At 36.8% G+C, this 12,958-nt stretch overlaps 1 protein-coding gene across 1 annotated transcript in view; it reads right to left on the bottom strand.

Moving 5' to 3' along the window:
• The window catches only part of pappa2 (pappalysin 2), a 66,363-nt gene extending 54,659 nt beyond the window's left edge, over positions 1-11,704 (bottom strand). Inside the window, exons 1-2 of the mRNA XM_088927323.1 lie at positions 10,732-11,704; positions 1,769-2,828 (exon numbers count right to left, since the gene is read on the bottom strand). Of these exons, the coding sequence (XP_088783449.1) occupies positions 1,769-2,828; positions 10,732-11,704 (2,033 nt within the window). The remainder of the gene's footprint in view (positions 1-1,768; positions 2,829-10,731) is intronic.
• Positions 11,705-12,958: the final 1,254 nt, after the last annotated feature.

The following is a 12,958-nucleotide window of genomic DNA, read 5'->3' as shown; positions in this document are numbered from 1 at the left end:
TATATAGGAGGGAAATATTTACCTTTGTTAATTCTGATATAGTGAACACAACAAAGAGAGATTTGTAAATATATAAATAACAATGTGACACTTATTCTGAATATTTTCGAAGAATTTAAGGCAAGAAAGACTGAGATACCAAAATGTTTACCTTCTCCCAAATCCTAATATAGAGCATTTTCACTACAGTGTCTAATTTGCACTGTATTATGCTAGTTTGCAATAACATGTACTGTCTTGTACACTCTATATTCTAATCTTCTTTAATCTGGGACTCTGTTGGAATTCCTAAGAAAAAAAAAGATTCTTGCAGCATAATCTGTTCCAGATCTCCATCAATTACTCTGAAAGAGTAATATAACATATTTTAGGATCTTCTTTAGCATATCTCACAGAGAACATTACTTCTGAAATGTAACTACTACAACTGAAATGTAAACTCTTTCACGCTGTCATGCTTCAAACGCTTCCAAAATGCTGAGTATTTATCTTAATTTTCTGTCAGTAATGTACTACAAACTTGAACAAATAAAATACATGTTCCTATAGAGTTTCTATAAGACATAGAGATGACACAAAATGCTGTAATTGAAAGTGCGTCCTTCGATATTTCTCAAACTAAATGAACATGGATTTAGTAGGCAAGACACCATTTGGCAGTTTGAATCTTATAACCTACTGTAGGTACTGTACCAACAGTCTGACTTATCCAAACAATAGAAACCCCTGCAACCTACTGGGTTTCTGTAATCTTGTAGTGACGTCGTTGAGAGATACATACTGTACAGTATCTTTTATTATCAGTATTAACTGACCCGTGAAGCACTTTTCAGCTTGCAGAAAAGAAGAGCTACTGTATGAACAGATGCATATACTGTAGTAGACTTGTTGAAGGAGAGCAATCAAAACCCAAAACTTTGTTTCCCTGTCAGTCATACACTGCAAACCCAGTTCTTAGGTTTAGTCAAGGATCAATAAGTTTGCAATTTTCTGATGACAGCTGGGGTCACAGCTTTAATGTGATGTTTGTCTTTTTCATGTGTATCACAAACATTTGTTAAAGGATACACTTGATTATTGAATACATGCTTGCAGACATATTCATAGTAACGTGGAGCCTTCTTCAGCTCACACCTGAAGAAGGCTCCACGGCGGAAACGTTGTATTTTCTTTCTTCTTTTTTTCAGCATGGAATAAACCTATTACTTGTTCACTCGCATTATAGCGCTGCATACAGTACGTCTTTTAGTGATCAGGAGAGACAAAAATGTTTGGAAAAAAACCTGTTTCCGATAACATATTTTGTGTTCAAAACTCATCAGAAGATAAGTTAAAATAAAAGGTTAAAGAAACAAGAACTTCATTTGTACTGCTAAATAAAGACTAAAGCAAAAAAAGTAATATTGGAACATCTTATGTTTTCTGTTAAATTTGTGAGTCAGCTGCCTGCTTCTTAAGATGAATAGAAAGGAGACCTCTGCTTTTCTTGTTTAAGCATGTTAAAGTGTATATTTTGGCTTCTCCTTCCATTCCAGTACATTCCCACATGCTTTTTCTTACAGTCCTATCCTTTCAATTGATAATCCACTGTGTTCTGCAGAACAAGATACCCCCACAAAGTAAAATGAAATAACACTTGTTCTTTTCCCATACACACTCTAGTATACCTAGCAATACCCTAGTACACCCTGAAAAAAATGCCATGATTCACAATTCACTATTTCCTATGGCATTTGGGAACAAACGATACTGACATTAAAATTCTTACCTATTCAATGACTCTGGGTCAAAGCAGGTTTTCATGATATCTGTGATCTCTGGGTCACAGCAATCACCATCATCAAAATCATACCGCATGCTATTGCACTCCATGTTGCAAACGCCATCTCTCTTTTTCCAGTTGTAGCAGGGCCCTAGATGGAGACAATCACCCCCATCATGACCAGTCAGAGGGTGGTCACACTCAGGGTCACAATGACGGTTGCCAATCTTGGTGGTCTCACAGTTGCTCAAGATGATGCGCTGGCGGAGAGAGGAATTTCTCACATTGTGAACTGTTAGCTCCCAGCTTATATTGTAGGGCTGAAACGCTTCATGCAGAGCCTGGTGCTGAAGGTCTATTTGCTCCTGTGAGACAGTTGGACTTGTCCCATCGTCATTGCAGATGTTCACAATCCTGTATCGGATTCTCTTTCCTGTTCTCAGTGACCAGTGGCTATTGTAGCTCAGGATGACATCTGTATTGTCGCAGACTGTAAGCCCACATTGAGGAGGAAAAAAGGGGGATATAAGCTCCCTTTCTGGAATGGCAATAATTTGTAAGCGCGGGCGGCTACGATCTTTGTAAGCCACCCACTGCCTTTCGATGTTGGAGAAATCACCTTTGAGTGCCAGAAGTGGTTCTTCGTCTTCTACTTGAGAGTAACCCAAAGAAAGGTCTTCATGAACTCGGGGGCTGCCCCAGATAAGAATCCTTCCTACGTACCCACGAAAATTGTGGCCAAGATCAGACTGGTCACCGCCAAGAAGAAATGTGCGGCAAACGCTCATGAACGGACTGTACAGATCACCTGTCTGCTCACCACTCTCTCCCACCTTAGCGCCATTCACAAATAAGGTCATCTGGTAGCCATTATAGCTGATAACTATGTGCGCCCAGGAGTTAGGTTGGTAACGCTGGTGCCCGATCACTGTGGTGGCCTGGCGGGCGCGATCAGTACGGAGTGTGAAGACGAAGCGAGCATCCTTCCTGCCAGTCGGTTCCAATGAACGGATGCTTAATGACCAGCCTTTGTCACTCAGGGAATGAGAGCAGTTGTCAAAAACTCCTGTAAGTGTACAAAAAAGAAACAGGATTTATACAGTATACAGTATATATATATATTTATGATAGATAGATATAGATTTAGGAGACCAAGACACAGAAAGCCAAAACAAATCTATCATTTATTTACTAATGTGAAGAAAAAATTCAGTTTGTGACAAAACAAAATGAGATCCAAACCTAGTGCTTTATGACTCACACCCCACTTATATTACCCCTGGTGCATGTCGACTCTCAATATAGCAAAACATGAATGCATCTGAATGTAAAGTAGAGTCAGAAATAGTTAAAACAGTTTTACTAGATTTACTTTATTTAATTCCTGTCACTTTTTACGATTGAGTTGTTTATATTTGCCATGGGATTTTGGTTCCTGCCTGTGCCAGACAGAAGATCGGAATGAAAGGGGCAGTTTCATAGTTCTTCAGCCCAAGGTGCATTTTGCTAGGAGGCTGGATAAGCAATCATCTCTCTCCAGGTGGACAAAGCACCATGATGTCATGCTTGTTATTTTGGAACCCTTCCACCTCTAAGGCTTAGTTTGCAGGACAAAGCTAAATAGCATTGCCTCCTTTCTTGATCTCACTGCTACAGTTTTTACAGTCAAAACTTCCCTTTTAATATCTGTGATAATGTTCCTCAACATTCCTCACAACGAATAAAGTCAAATGTACTTTTGCTTCTTTTCCACAATGTTTTGGTTTTTTTTCTCGTATAGTTTTAAATCTCTCTACTACAGATTTTCTTCATACTCAGCTCTCGCTTTTCTTAAGAAACGTTCGGCCCCCTAAATCGCTTTGTGAAGTTGCTAAACCTTTCAACATACTGTGATGCAGATTGTAGTGTGTATGATCTGTTGGCCCACAAAAATAATTATATTATTACCATCTGCTTTGTATATCATTCCACTGTTTGGACTAGTACAGCATCAGAACCATGAGAGCAGCCTTTATAAAATGAAAACACTGACTGGAAGCATGAATACTGAAATCAATAAAAGCAAACACATTTTACTTTTATAATATTGTCCTCACAAATTGCAAGTATTTCATTTGGAATGGTTCTGCTGCAGAGCCCGTGGAATACTGGAACAGTTTTAGATCTTATTGTGTCGTATTATTTCACAATTCTATTGAATATTTTGAGATAAATTGCCCATTCGTAAGAAAAGTCTGAACCACATGCCTAGTTATGTGTTATGTGACAAGTGCAAATAAATATACCAATATCACAATTATGTAATATTGTTCTATGTAGTGTTTATGATCTGTAACATCTAAACCTATATTTTTTCAAGTGGATTTCCCACACCTACTACAATATGAGCCTACAGGGCATGTAAAACTACAAAAAATGACCACTCTCCTCCTTTAAACTGTATAGATAAATGTTCAGTACATTGTATAATAAACAGTATATGCCATCTCCTATAATGCCTTTCCATCTAGTACCATAAAAAACATAATTGATACTCTGTGGTTGGCATACACTTCAGTAATTCAGTCTATTCCTTAAAATATACAAATAGGAAACATTTATTCCCTGATTTATTCTTTTAAAACCCACCTGTTTCATTTAAGATTCTGTTTTTTAAAAGTATCCCGTAGGAAAAAAAAACTTGCATGAAATGTATACTATACGAATTTAACCTTAACGAATATGTCAATTATTAATAAACATAGTGGAGGTAATTCGAGAAACCTACCGTCCGTGATCCCATAACGCTTAAGGTTTGTGCGCTGTCGTTGTGCTTCTGGTTATTCTTATAAATAGTGTTATACAGGGTATTTGCATTACAAAGACAGGAGGCGATACAGTGAAACCTTTGCCTTATTCCAATACACCGAAAGTGATTCGTTAAAATTCTGATGACATTAAATGACTTTTTATGGGCATTAAAACAGCTAGATAACTAGATAATCGAATTAGTTACTATTGCTACAAAGAACTAAACAAGCTTTAAGGAAAAAGTCGTTTATAACCTTTCTTGTGTTCTAATGTAAAGTAAATGCCGAATTATTTGGGACAGGTCCCGTGGTTTTGTTCCCCCGAAGAGAAATACAGTATATGTCTAGGGTTCAAAAATACTCCAATTCGCGACAACAAAAAGAGTAATTGAAAGCACCCCTTCTGTATTCTGAAATTATCCTGATAAGCGTGTACTGCATTTCTGTAATGAACTGGTTACGTACTGTACAGTACTACAGATTTTTGCTACACACCCTCTTTTACCTGTGTATTTCCATAAAACGTGAATATTATTGTTTTAATTTTTTACCCTTTAGTTTCTAATATCCCTACAGTGAAAGAGAATAATTATGGAGCCGTGATTTTATTATTATTATTATTATTATTATTATTATTATTATTATTATTATTAATTAGTAGTAGCATAGCAGTAGTACAAAATGACAGTTTATCCTGAAGTTTGGGGTATTAATAAGTACGTCAACAGCGCCTTATTAAATCGGTGTCACGTTTATATCTTACCGCAGCAACGGTCAGGTTGTAATTGCTTGTTAAAAATGATCTAGTACAGTGAAGCACCTGGTAGAAGTCAGCTGCGTGGTCGTATGCAAATATACGTATCAAAATCTCACCACTGTAAAGTGAGCTATACAATGACATGTGGAATGTAAATTAACATGACAAGCAAAGGGAGCCATAATGCTCCATTCAACTTCTTATAAATGTAAGGCAAGCACTTGTGGAAAAAATGGATAAGTTATCTGAATCATGTGAAATTGTGAGTAATTGGTATCACAGACCTATCTAGCAGATCTGAAAAGAACAGGCAAAAATTGTACGTATCCTATATTGCAAATATTAAGGCAAATAACTAGTTAGATTTGTAACAGTAAATTATAAATCATATTTCATAGAAATAACAGCAATGGACATTTATACCGTACAACAATACTGAAATTGTCAATCAATTTCTACTGCAATACAGAATGCAAATGAATCAAAACAAATCTAAGCCTTCAGAATTTATACAGTATATACTGCGTATCAACTGACTTTAAACAAATCTATTTCTGAGCATTAAATATCTTTTTTTTGCCCAAATATTTATTGAAAACATTAAATTGTCAGGAAGAAAATGTGATTTTAATTCTGGCATGTACTGAAACATACAGTATGTGTTTGTAAAGTATTGTCCAAAACCCTCAGCTTGATTGATAAATCTGTTCTGCAATGTGCACTGCACGTGAAGCTGCTAAGATCTAAAATACCTCTTAAAAACTTGTTAAACAATGCATACAAGAGAAAGGTTAAATAAAGTATTCTTCTAATGAACCAGCTAATTCTCAGCTGCTCTCCAAAGCCTGCATCTTCATATGGTTTCCAGATGTATTGGCTTTTGCAGGGCAGCGCAAGGTCAGGAAACACCCCCCAGCCTCACCCCACGCACCCTCTACGAAAAAGAGCAGTAAAAAAAGTCACACAAAAAGCATTTAGTAAAACATATTTATCAATGCAAGTCATTCTAATGCTAGAAACAACCAGAGATGTCATTCATTTGTTTTGATGGCTCGGACACTTTTTGCCTGCCAAAAGGTTTTATTTGAGTCCGCTTTCTTTCTTTGGAAAAAAAAAAGAAATCTAAGAAAAAAAAACCAAGCTGAGACGTGTCAATCTTTAAAGTGAACCAAAAACAGTTGGGAAGGCAGGAGAGAATTTCCATTTGGAATTTCACTTGAAATACTTAGTACTGCATCCGATTAAAATCAACAAGCCTGGCGTTTGTGTTCAAACAACACAACAGCCTATTACACGGTGCAAAACTGCCAAACTGCATTATGCAGCGACCCAGCAAAAACAGACACATGGGCCCTTTGTGAGCCTGTAGTGGGCACCACAGGCATGTTGCACCCATGCAAACCTGCAGTCCCTCAACTCTGGAAGAAGGCATTATGCAGTCACTGGAAATGTGCATACGAGCCCCAGCGTGGGCTTATAGTGGCACACTCATACAAAACCCAGATCAGACTTAACCTGGCATGAAAAGAGAAGAGAGGAAACACAACGCCAAAACATTTGTTTCCTTTCTTCTCTTTTCAGCATGGAAAAAATCTTATACTTGTTAAGACGCAGCCACTTACCTGAACTACCTAATCTGCCATGACAGCATAGAGATGGCGAATAAATATATCTCTGTAATCAGTAACTAAAATATTTTTAGGGTATAAATTTGTCCATGAAAAAAGACTGCTTGTGTCCATCTCTTTTTTTAAAAAAAAGTGAGCACCACACCTGTCACAGACCATACAGAAAGGAAAAATAATATTATTTATGCTTTCTAATTATATATTGTTGATTCTTTTAATGCCTAAAATCCATATGCACATTGTGCATGTATTGTAACTTTAGTGATCAGAGCGCCTGCTTGCATTGATATCACCATTTTTATTAACATTATAATATTGCTTATTGTAGTCCAATTTTGAATGATGGGTAATTGTGAAAATCTCTCCATGTAAAACATCCCCTGGAAATGTGCCAAGTCTCAAATACTCAATGTGGCTAATATACTGTACATCACTTCAACTGAGGAACAAACCACATTTTAAGTGTTATAAACAGTTACGGTAAATAATGCTGGGATAAATATAGGAACATGCAAATGGACATTTTGACGGATGTATGAAAGCAAAAAATCATTGGCTGACAAAATATAGATGGAAGTGTTTGCACTGAATGTCTAGTGAGAGGCATTTATTAGAGATATGGAACAGGAAGAATAAAGTGATGAGATTTGTTGTGGTCCTAAGATTTTTCTGTTGTAATTATTTTATTTAAATGTATTTATTAAGTGTTGGAAAATAAAAAAATGATTAACATGAATATTGTAAAATGATTGTAAAATCAGGAAGTATGGGGTTCACTTTGGTGGCTGTTTGAAAGTTGTAAGGAAACCGAAAAGACAGCAGAGAGGGCATACTGTAGGAAGGCATAATGTACAGTAAGTGAATAAAAAATCCAGTTTCAGGCTCTGATTTTAATCTATGTCACAACTCTGCAATGAAATAGTGTGAAACATTTAAATGAACAACATTCTTTGCATTTCAAAGAAAGAAGCCATAAATCTACAGAGCATGCTAAATAAGCATTACGATTATTATGGGGGAAAACAGGAGTATCATATTGATTGCAAAAATAACAAACCTCCAACATCGTTTTGTTTAGATAATTCCAGAAGATGCTGATACAAGTGTTAGTTGACATCATTGGTTATTTAACTAGATTCCTAACTTTATTTCAGACGCTGCCAAAAAAAATCCTCCCAAGATGAACTGTGGGCTTGGAAGTAATGTCAGTGGCAATACTGTGGTTTTGAAATGCATGCAAATGGCAGGTGGGAGGAAAAATGGAATCCTAAAGGCTTTGAGGAAGTGGCACCACAGGGTGTTACAGTACAGTAGCCCTTTCTTTGTTTCCAACCCTAATGACCACACTTGATCTTTTTTAACAGCAGTGTAACAATAAAAGTGAAAACTGAACATCGAGCTATTTCGTTGTATTTGTTCCTTTATGGGAAATAGGTCTGTGTGCCTAATGTTGTGAAATAAATCTAACACACACTGTACATATGTATTTAAATGATTTTAAATCGTCATACATAAATCATATCACAATTTACCAATTTACCAACCCAAAGGGTGACACCCGAAGAAGGCTCCACAGCCAAAATGTTGTGTTTCTTTTCTTCTCTTTTCAGCATGGAATAAACCTTTACTTGTTCCCATCCACAACAATATTCAGTCATAGCTTTTGCATAACTGTTATTGCTCAACTGTGTTAACGTTTAACTGCTATGGGAATATATATACCAAATAAAATGATTGATTAGTCATCATTTACACTGTTCTATCATGATTTGGTTATAAATGACTGGTTAAACACTGTGTTTCAAACAGTTATATACTGTATATATTTATAGACCTCTTGCATTGGATGATAGATGGGTTTAGATGTGCCTTACCATAATTTTAGTCAAAGTCTTAATTCATACTGACATTTATATTTGCTATTTTAGAAAACATGCTGTCATATTCCAAAAAAACAACATAGGAGTTCCCATTAATTAATCAGGTGCTATCCCTGATACTACAGTACATGCCTCAGACATTATCATCTTCCTAGACAATATGAGAACCTGGAAACCTATGAACTCCACCCCCACCCCCACTGGGAATTTAATAAAGTTGTGCTACTCTACGATCTAGTGTGAAAGATTGTGTCTCTCTGGAAGCAACAAAGCTGGCTTTTCAGACTATTTTATCAAATGATCTTCCAAATAAAACAATATCAGAGGAGTCCAAGTAACACAAGAACCTCTAAAATAACATTCCTAACTACAAAAAGAACCATGTTTCCTCGGAATGTATTTTTCATGCCTAATTGCGTATTTATATCTCATGTGTCCTGAAGTGTGATAAAAAAAGAAAAACAGTTGGTTCTATCCTCAAAAGACAAATTTCATGTCAAGAAGGAGTTTTTAATAGGAGAAGCAGTGTTTTCTTTGTACCTGATCTCCCAATTATTTAACTGAAATCTTTAACCTTTTCCCTCAGGAACTAAATACAGTACAGTACTTGACAACACCATTATACACAACACACAAATTCCAGTTCAACTTACTGAAGCGTTCACCAAGCACTGTTTTAGAAACTAAAGTATGTACACCGACACCCCCTTCTGGATATTTTACATATTTGTGTAATTTTACTAATTGTGTGTCATTTTTTTCTCACACTCCAATCATTACGATAGAAGATCTGCTGGAGAAATGTCAGTGTGAGCATATCACCCTGGACAGCCTTGTGCTGCACTGGGAATCAACCACAAAGAAATTAATTTTAGCATTATGAAGATCTTATGTGCCAAACTGGGTGACCCAAGACCTTTTTGTTTTAAGATATTTTTTGAAATGTCATGAAACTCCCAGGCATAGAATGTATACAACAAAAACAAGAAACAGCCATATTTGCAAAAAATAATTATCGTCATATTGAACTGTTTTTTACACCAAATCTTTGCTGTTCAAAATCAAATAATTCCCCAATGTGAAAAATAAAATAGTGCCGATTATATAGTTGTTACATATGACACTTTTGAAAAAGCATTTTTCTGATTTTTAGATGTAATAATATATTACAAAACTGAAACGACCATGGAATGTTTTTAAAGCCAATAACAGTGTGGGTTCAGACCCCATAGATCTATAACTAAAACTTATGATTTTCTCCTTCCAATAAAAAAGCAGACCAGGTTTCTGTGATGGAGATGGTCAGGTTTAAAAGGCTAAAAGAATACTAGCTTTTTGGTTAGTATCTTTTAGCTTTGGACAATCCAGGACTAAAAACCGGTACAGCAATAGCGGTTTACATATTTATTTATTGCTTTATATTCTGACTAAACTAGGGTGGTTATTTAAGTCTCTGAAAGCCCAGTTATTAGCTACTTTAACTGGCTTCATACACCAAGTGCACAACACCATTGCATTTCCATATTCAAATGGAAATTTATCATCTGCTTTAACCAGGCCTCTATTGTGCAGTTCATCTTTCATTATAATAAAGTTTACCTTAACCATAAATCTACCATAGAAATTGATTAAAACATAACATGTCACTAAGCTAAACCCCATATTTTTTAAAGAAAAAGAAGCCGCCATCAGTACCATACCTCTAAGTTGTTCAGTGTTTTTAAAAAGTGTTCATTTTGTTTTCCATAAGTAAACAGTAAAAGTCTGCCTAAGAAACTGTTTCTGCTGCCCGGTGTTATCCCTAATCTGTATCAGGCAAAAACAAGCAAGCTTTTTTATTCTCAAAGGGGAGGAATAACACAGTTTAAAAACTGGCCATAACAAAATAAATAAAAATACATTCATGCTTTCTTACCTGCTATGACAGCTGGGTTGCTCTGTCCTCCCTCTGGTTTCACCCACAACTCTACGCTGAATGCGGAGCGAGGCAGTTCAAGACCTACATCTGGGTGGATTTTGAGCTGCTCCTTTTTGCCTGTGAAGTACATGGCTGTCATCTGCTCTGGGGATAATTCCCTGGTTTCTGGACCCCACAGTTCACCACTGGGATTGGATAGCAGGTCATGCTCCCCTGAATAGTCATCTCTCTCTGTTGAATAATCAATTGGTCTAAACTTCACATACGTCCCATGGGCTAATACTTCTTCAGGTAAGTCCTCTAACTTCTCCTTTGCATGTGTTCCTGTTGCACTTCTGCGACTCCTGCTATTGGCCACTGTAACATTCTTTCGTATCGTTCTCTTTCTGTCTGTCAACGGAGATTGTTCACCTGACTTTGTGTGTTGGACAATGTTACTCAAAGCAGCATGTTCACCTGATATTTCGTACGTCTCCAGGTTATGAGTAGAGTCGTTAAAATGAGGAGAATTAACGGCAACATTTTGCTGTCTTTGAAGATTTGGATAGCTTTCTTTCTTCCTAAAATTAGGATTTAATTTCAGAGCTTCTGTCTTGGCTCTTGACTCACTGCTGCTCCAAGGAATATGAGCCCCATTTTGCAGTTTTTGGGCATCAGTACCATGTTTGGACTCTAAGGGACACTCTCCAGAGCAGGTCTTCACCACAGGAGCAGCTATCGCATGATAGAAACCTGCCGGCCTTGTGTGTTTCCTCGGATAAGCCCCTAGGGGGTGTAGTTGAGCTGCAGACCGAGTGTGCCTGGCAGAACCCACGGACCTGCACTGTTCACTAACCAAGGAGGCTTGGATCCAGTCTGCTTTCAAAGCCAGAGCCCGCTTGTACCTTTGGACATGGTCGGACTGAACAGAGTTTAGCAGCCATATGTTCAGTATCACCAAGGCAACAACCAGTAGTCTAATACACATCATTTTAGGAATTATTAGTGTTAAAAGAATTATTAAAATGTTTCAGTATTGGACTCCCCTCCTTAAAGAAACGTACATAAGACTTCTATAGTATAAAATAATATACTAGCAGCATTTTTTTCCTGATGCATCACATAGCACTTGTTCAATGTTAAAAATGTGATACAAATGAATAAGTCCGTTATCTCATGTCATGGTTTTTGCAAGCTTCACAGTTCCTTTTCATGAGATAAATCACTTTAAAGCTTAAACATAGTAGCAGTGCTGTATTAGGTCTTACTGAAAAATGAAAGTTCCGAGATTTTTCCAAACAAATTTTACTTCTCAAAATCTGATTATCCTAAGAAACATCTCCTTCACTAAGTATTCTTGCATCAAGCAGTTAATGCCCAATTGCTTATATTACATACTTCAAAAAACTCTTACAAGCAAATCCGACTCACTCGTATAGTTCCATCAGTTGCACCTTGTGTTCCTGTGAGCTTTCCCAGACAGCGATGAGCAGCAAAATAAAAACTGTGCATTCGGACAAAAAAAAAAGAAAGTTTTGATGATCTGTTACCTTGCTTCTCCGCTGCAACCGACAACTTCAAGTCCTCTTTGCTTTTAAGAGGGGCTCCTCAAATGCTTTGCAACACTAGCAGTTTTCTTTGCTCGTATTTTTTTTTTTGCCTGCCCCAGTCAAAAGAAAGAAATTCTGGCGAGGAGAGGGACCTACAGTACATCAACTTGCGCCTCACCAGCCTCTCGGGCGCGCATCACCTCGTTTCGCCTTCCAGACCTCAGAGTAAACCTGCTAATGTTCTGTTCCTCCGATCTGTAAACAGCTTTTCCTTCTTCTGGATAGCGACAGAAATCAATAAAACACTCATGTTTTTTTTTTGCCCACTCACTTTTGAACGGATCAATAAAAGGCTACTTCTTTGGCGACTTTACATCTATATACTGTACATAGCGTAAGACCACAGATAGTGCAGCGTCAGGAAAAACGATGTTTCATTAAAAATCCGTATTCTGGATTTCAAAACGTAATAATGAACCGGGATATTTGAAATGATTTAACCGAGTTGAGAGTATTTCGTTTTTTTCATTCAAAGTTCATTCAAGGTCTCGGTACCAGCCTTGCGATTTCCAAAGTGTTGTTTTGTAAATATTAAAACCAAAAATAAAAAAACAACAACAGGTGTATACGACACGAAAATGTATTTATATTTTATCTTGTTTTTCATACATAATACTGCACTTTTTGCGTTCAAA

Source organism: Atractosteus spatula, chromosome 11 (genome assembly GCF_055471065.1).
Source record: "Atractosteus spatula isolate fAtrSpa1 chromosome 11, fAtrSpa1.hap1, whole genome shotgun sequence".
Taxonomy (NCBI): domain Eukaryota; kingdom Metazoa; phylum Chordata; class Actinopteri; order Semionotiformes; family Lepisosteidae; genus Atractosteus; species Atractosteus spatula.
This window is presented reverse-complemented; position numbering and strand designations above follow the sequence as displayed.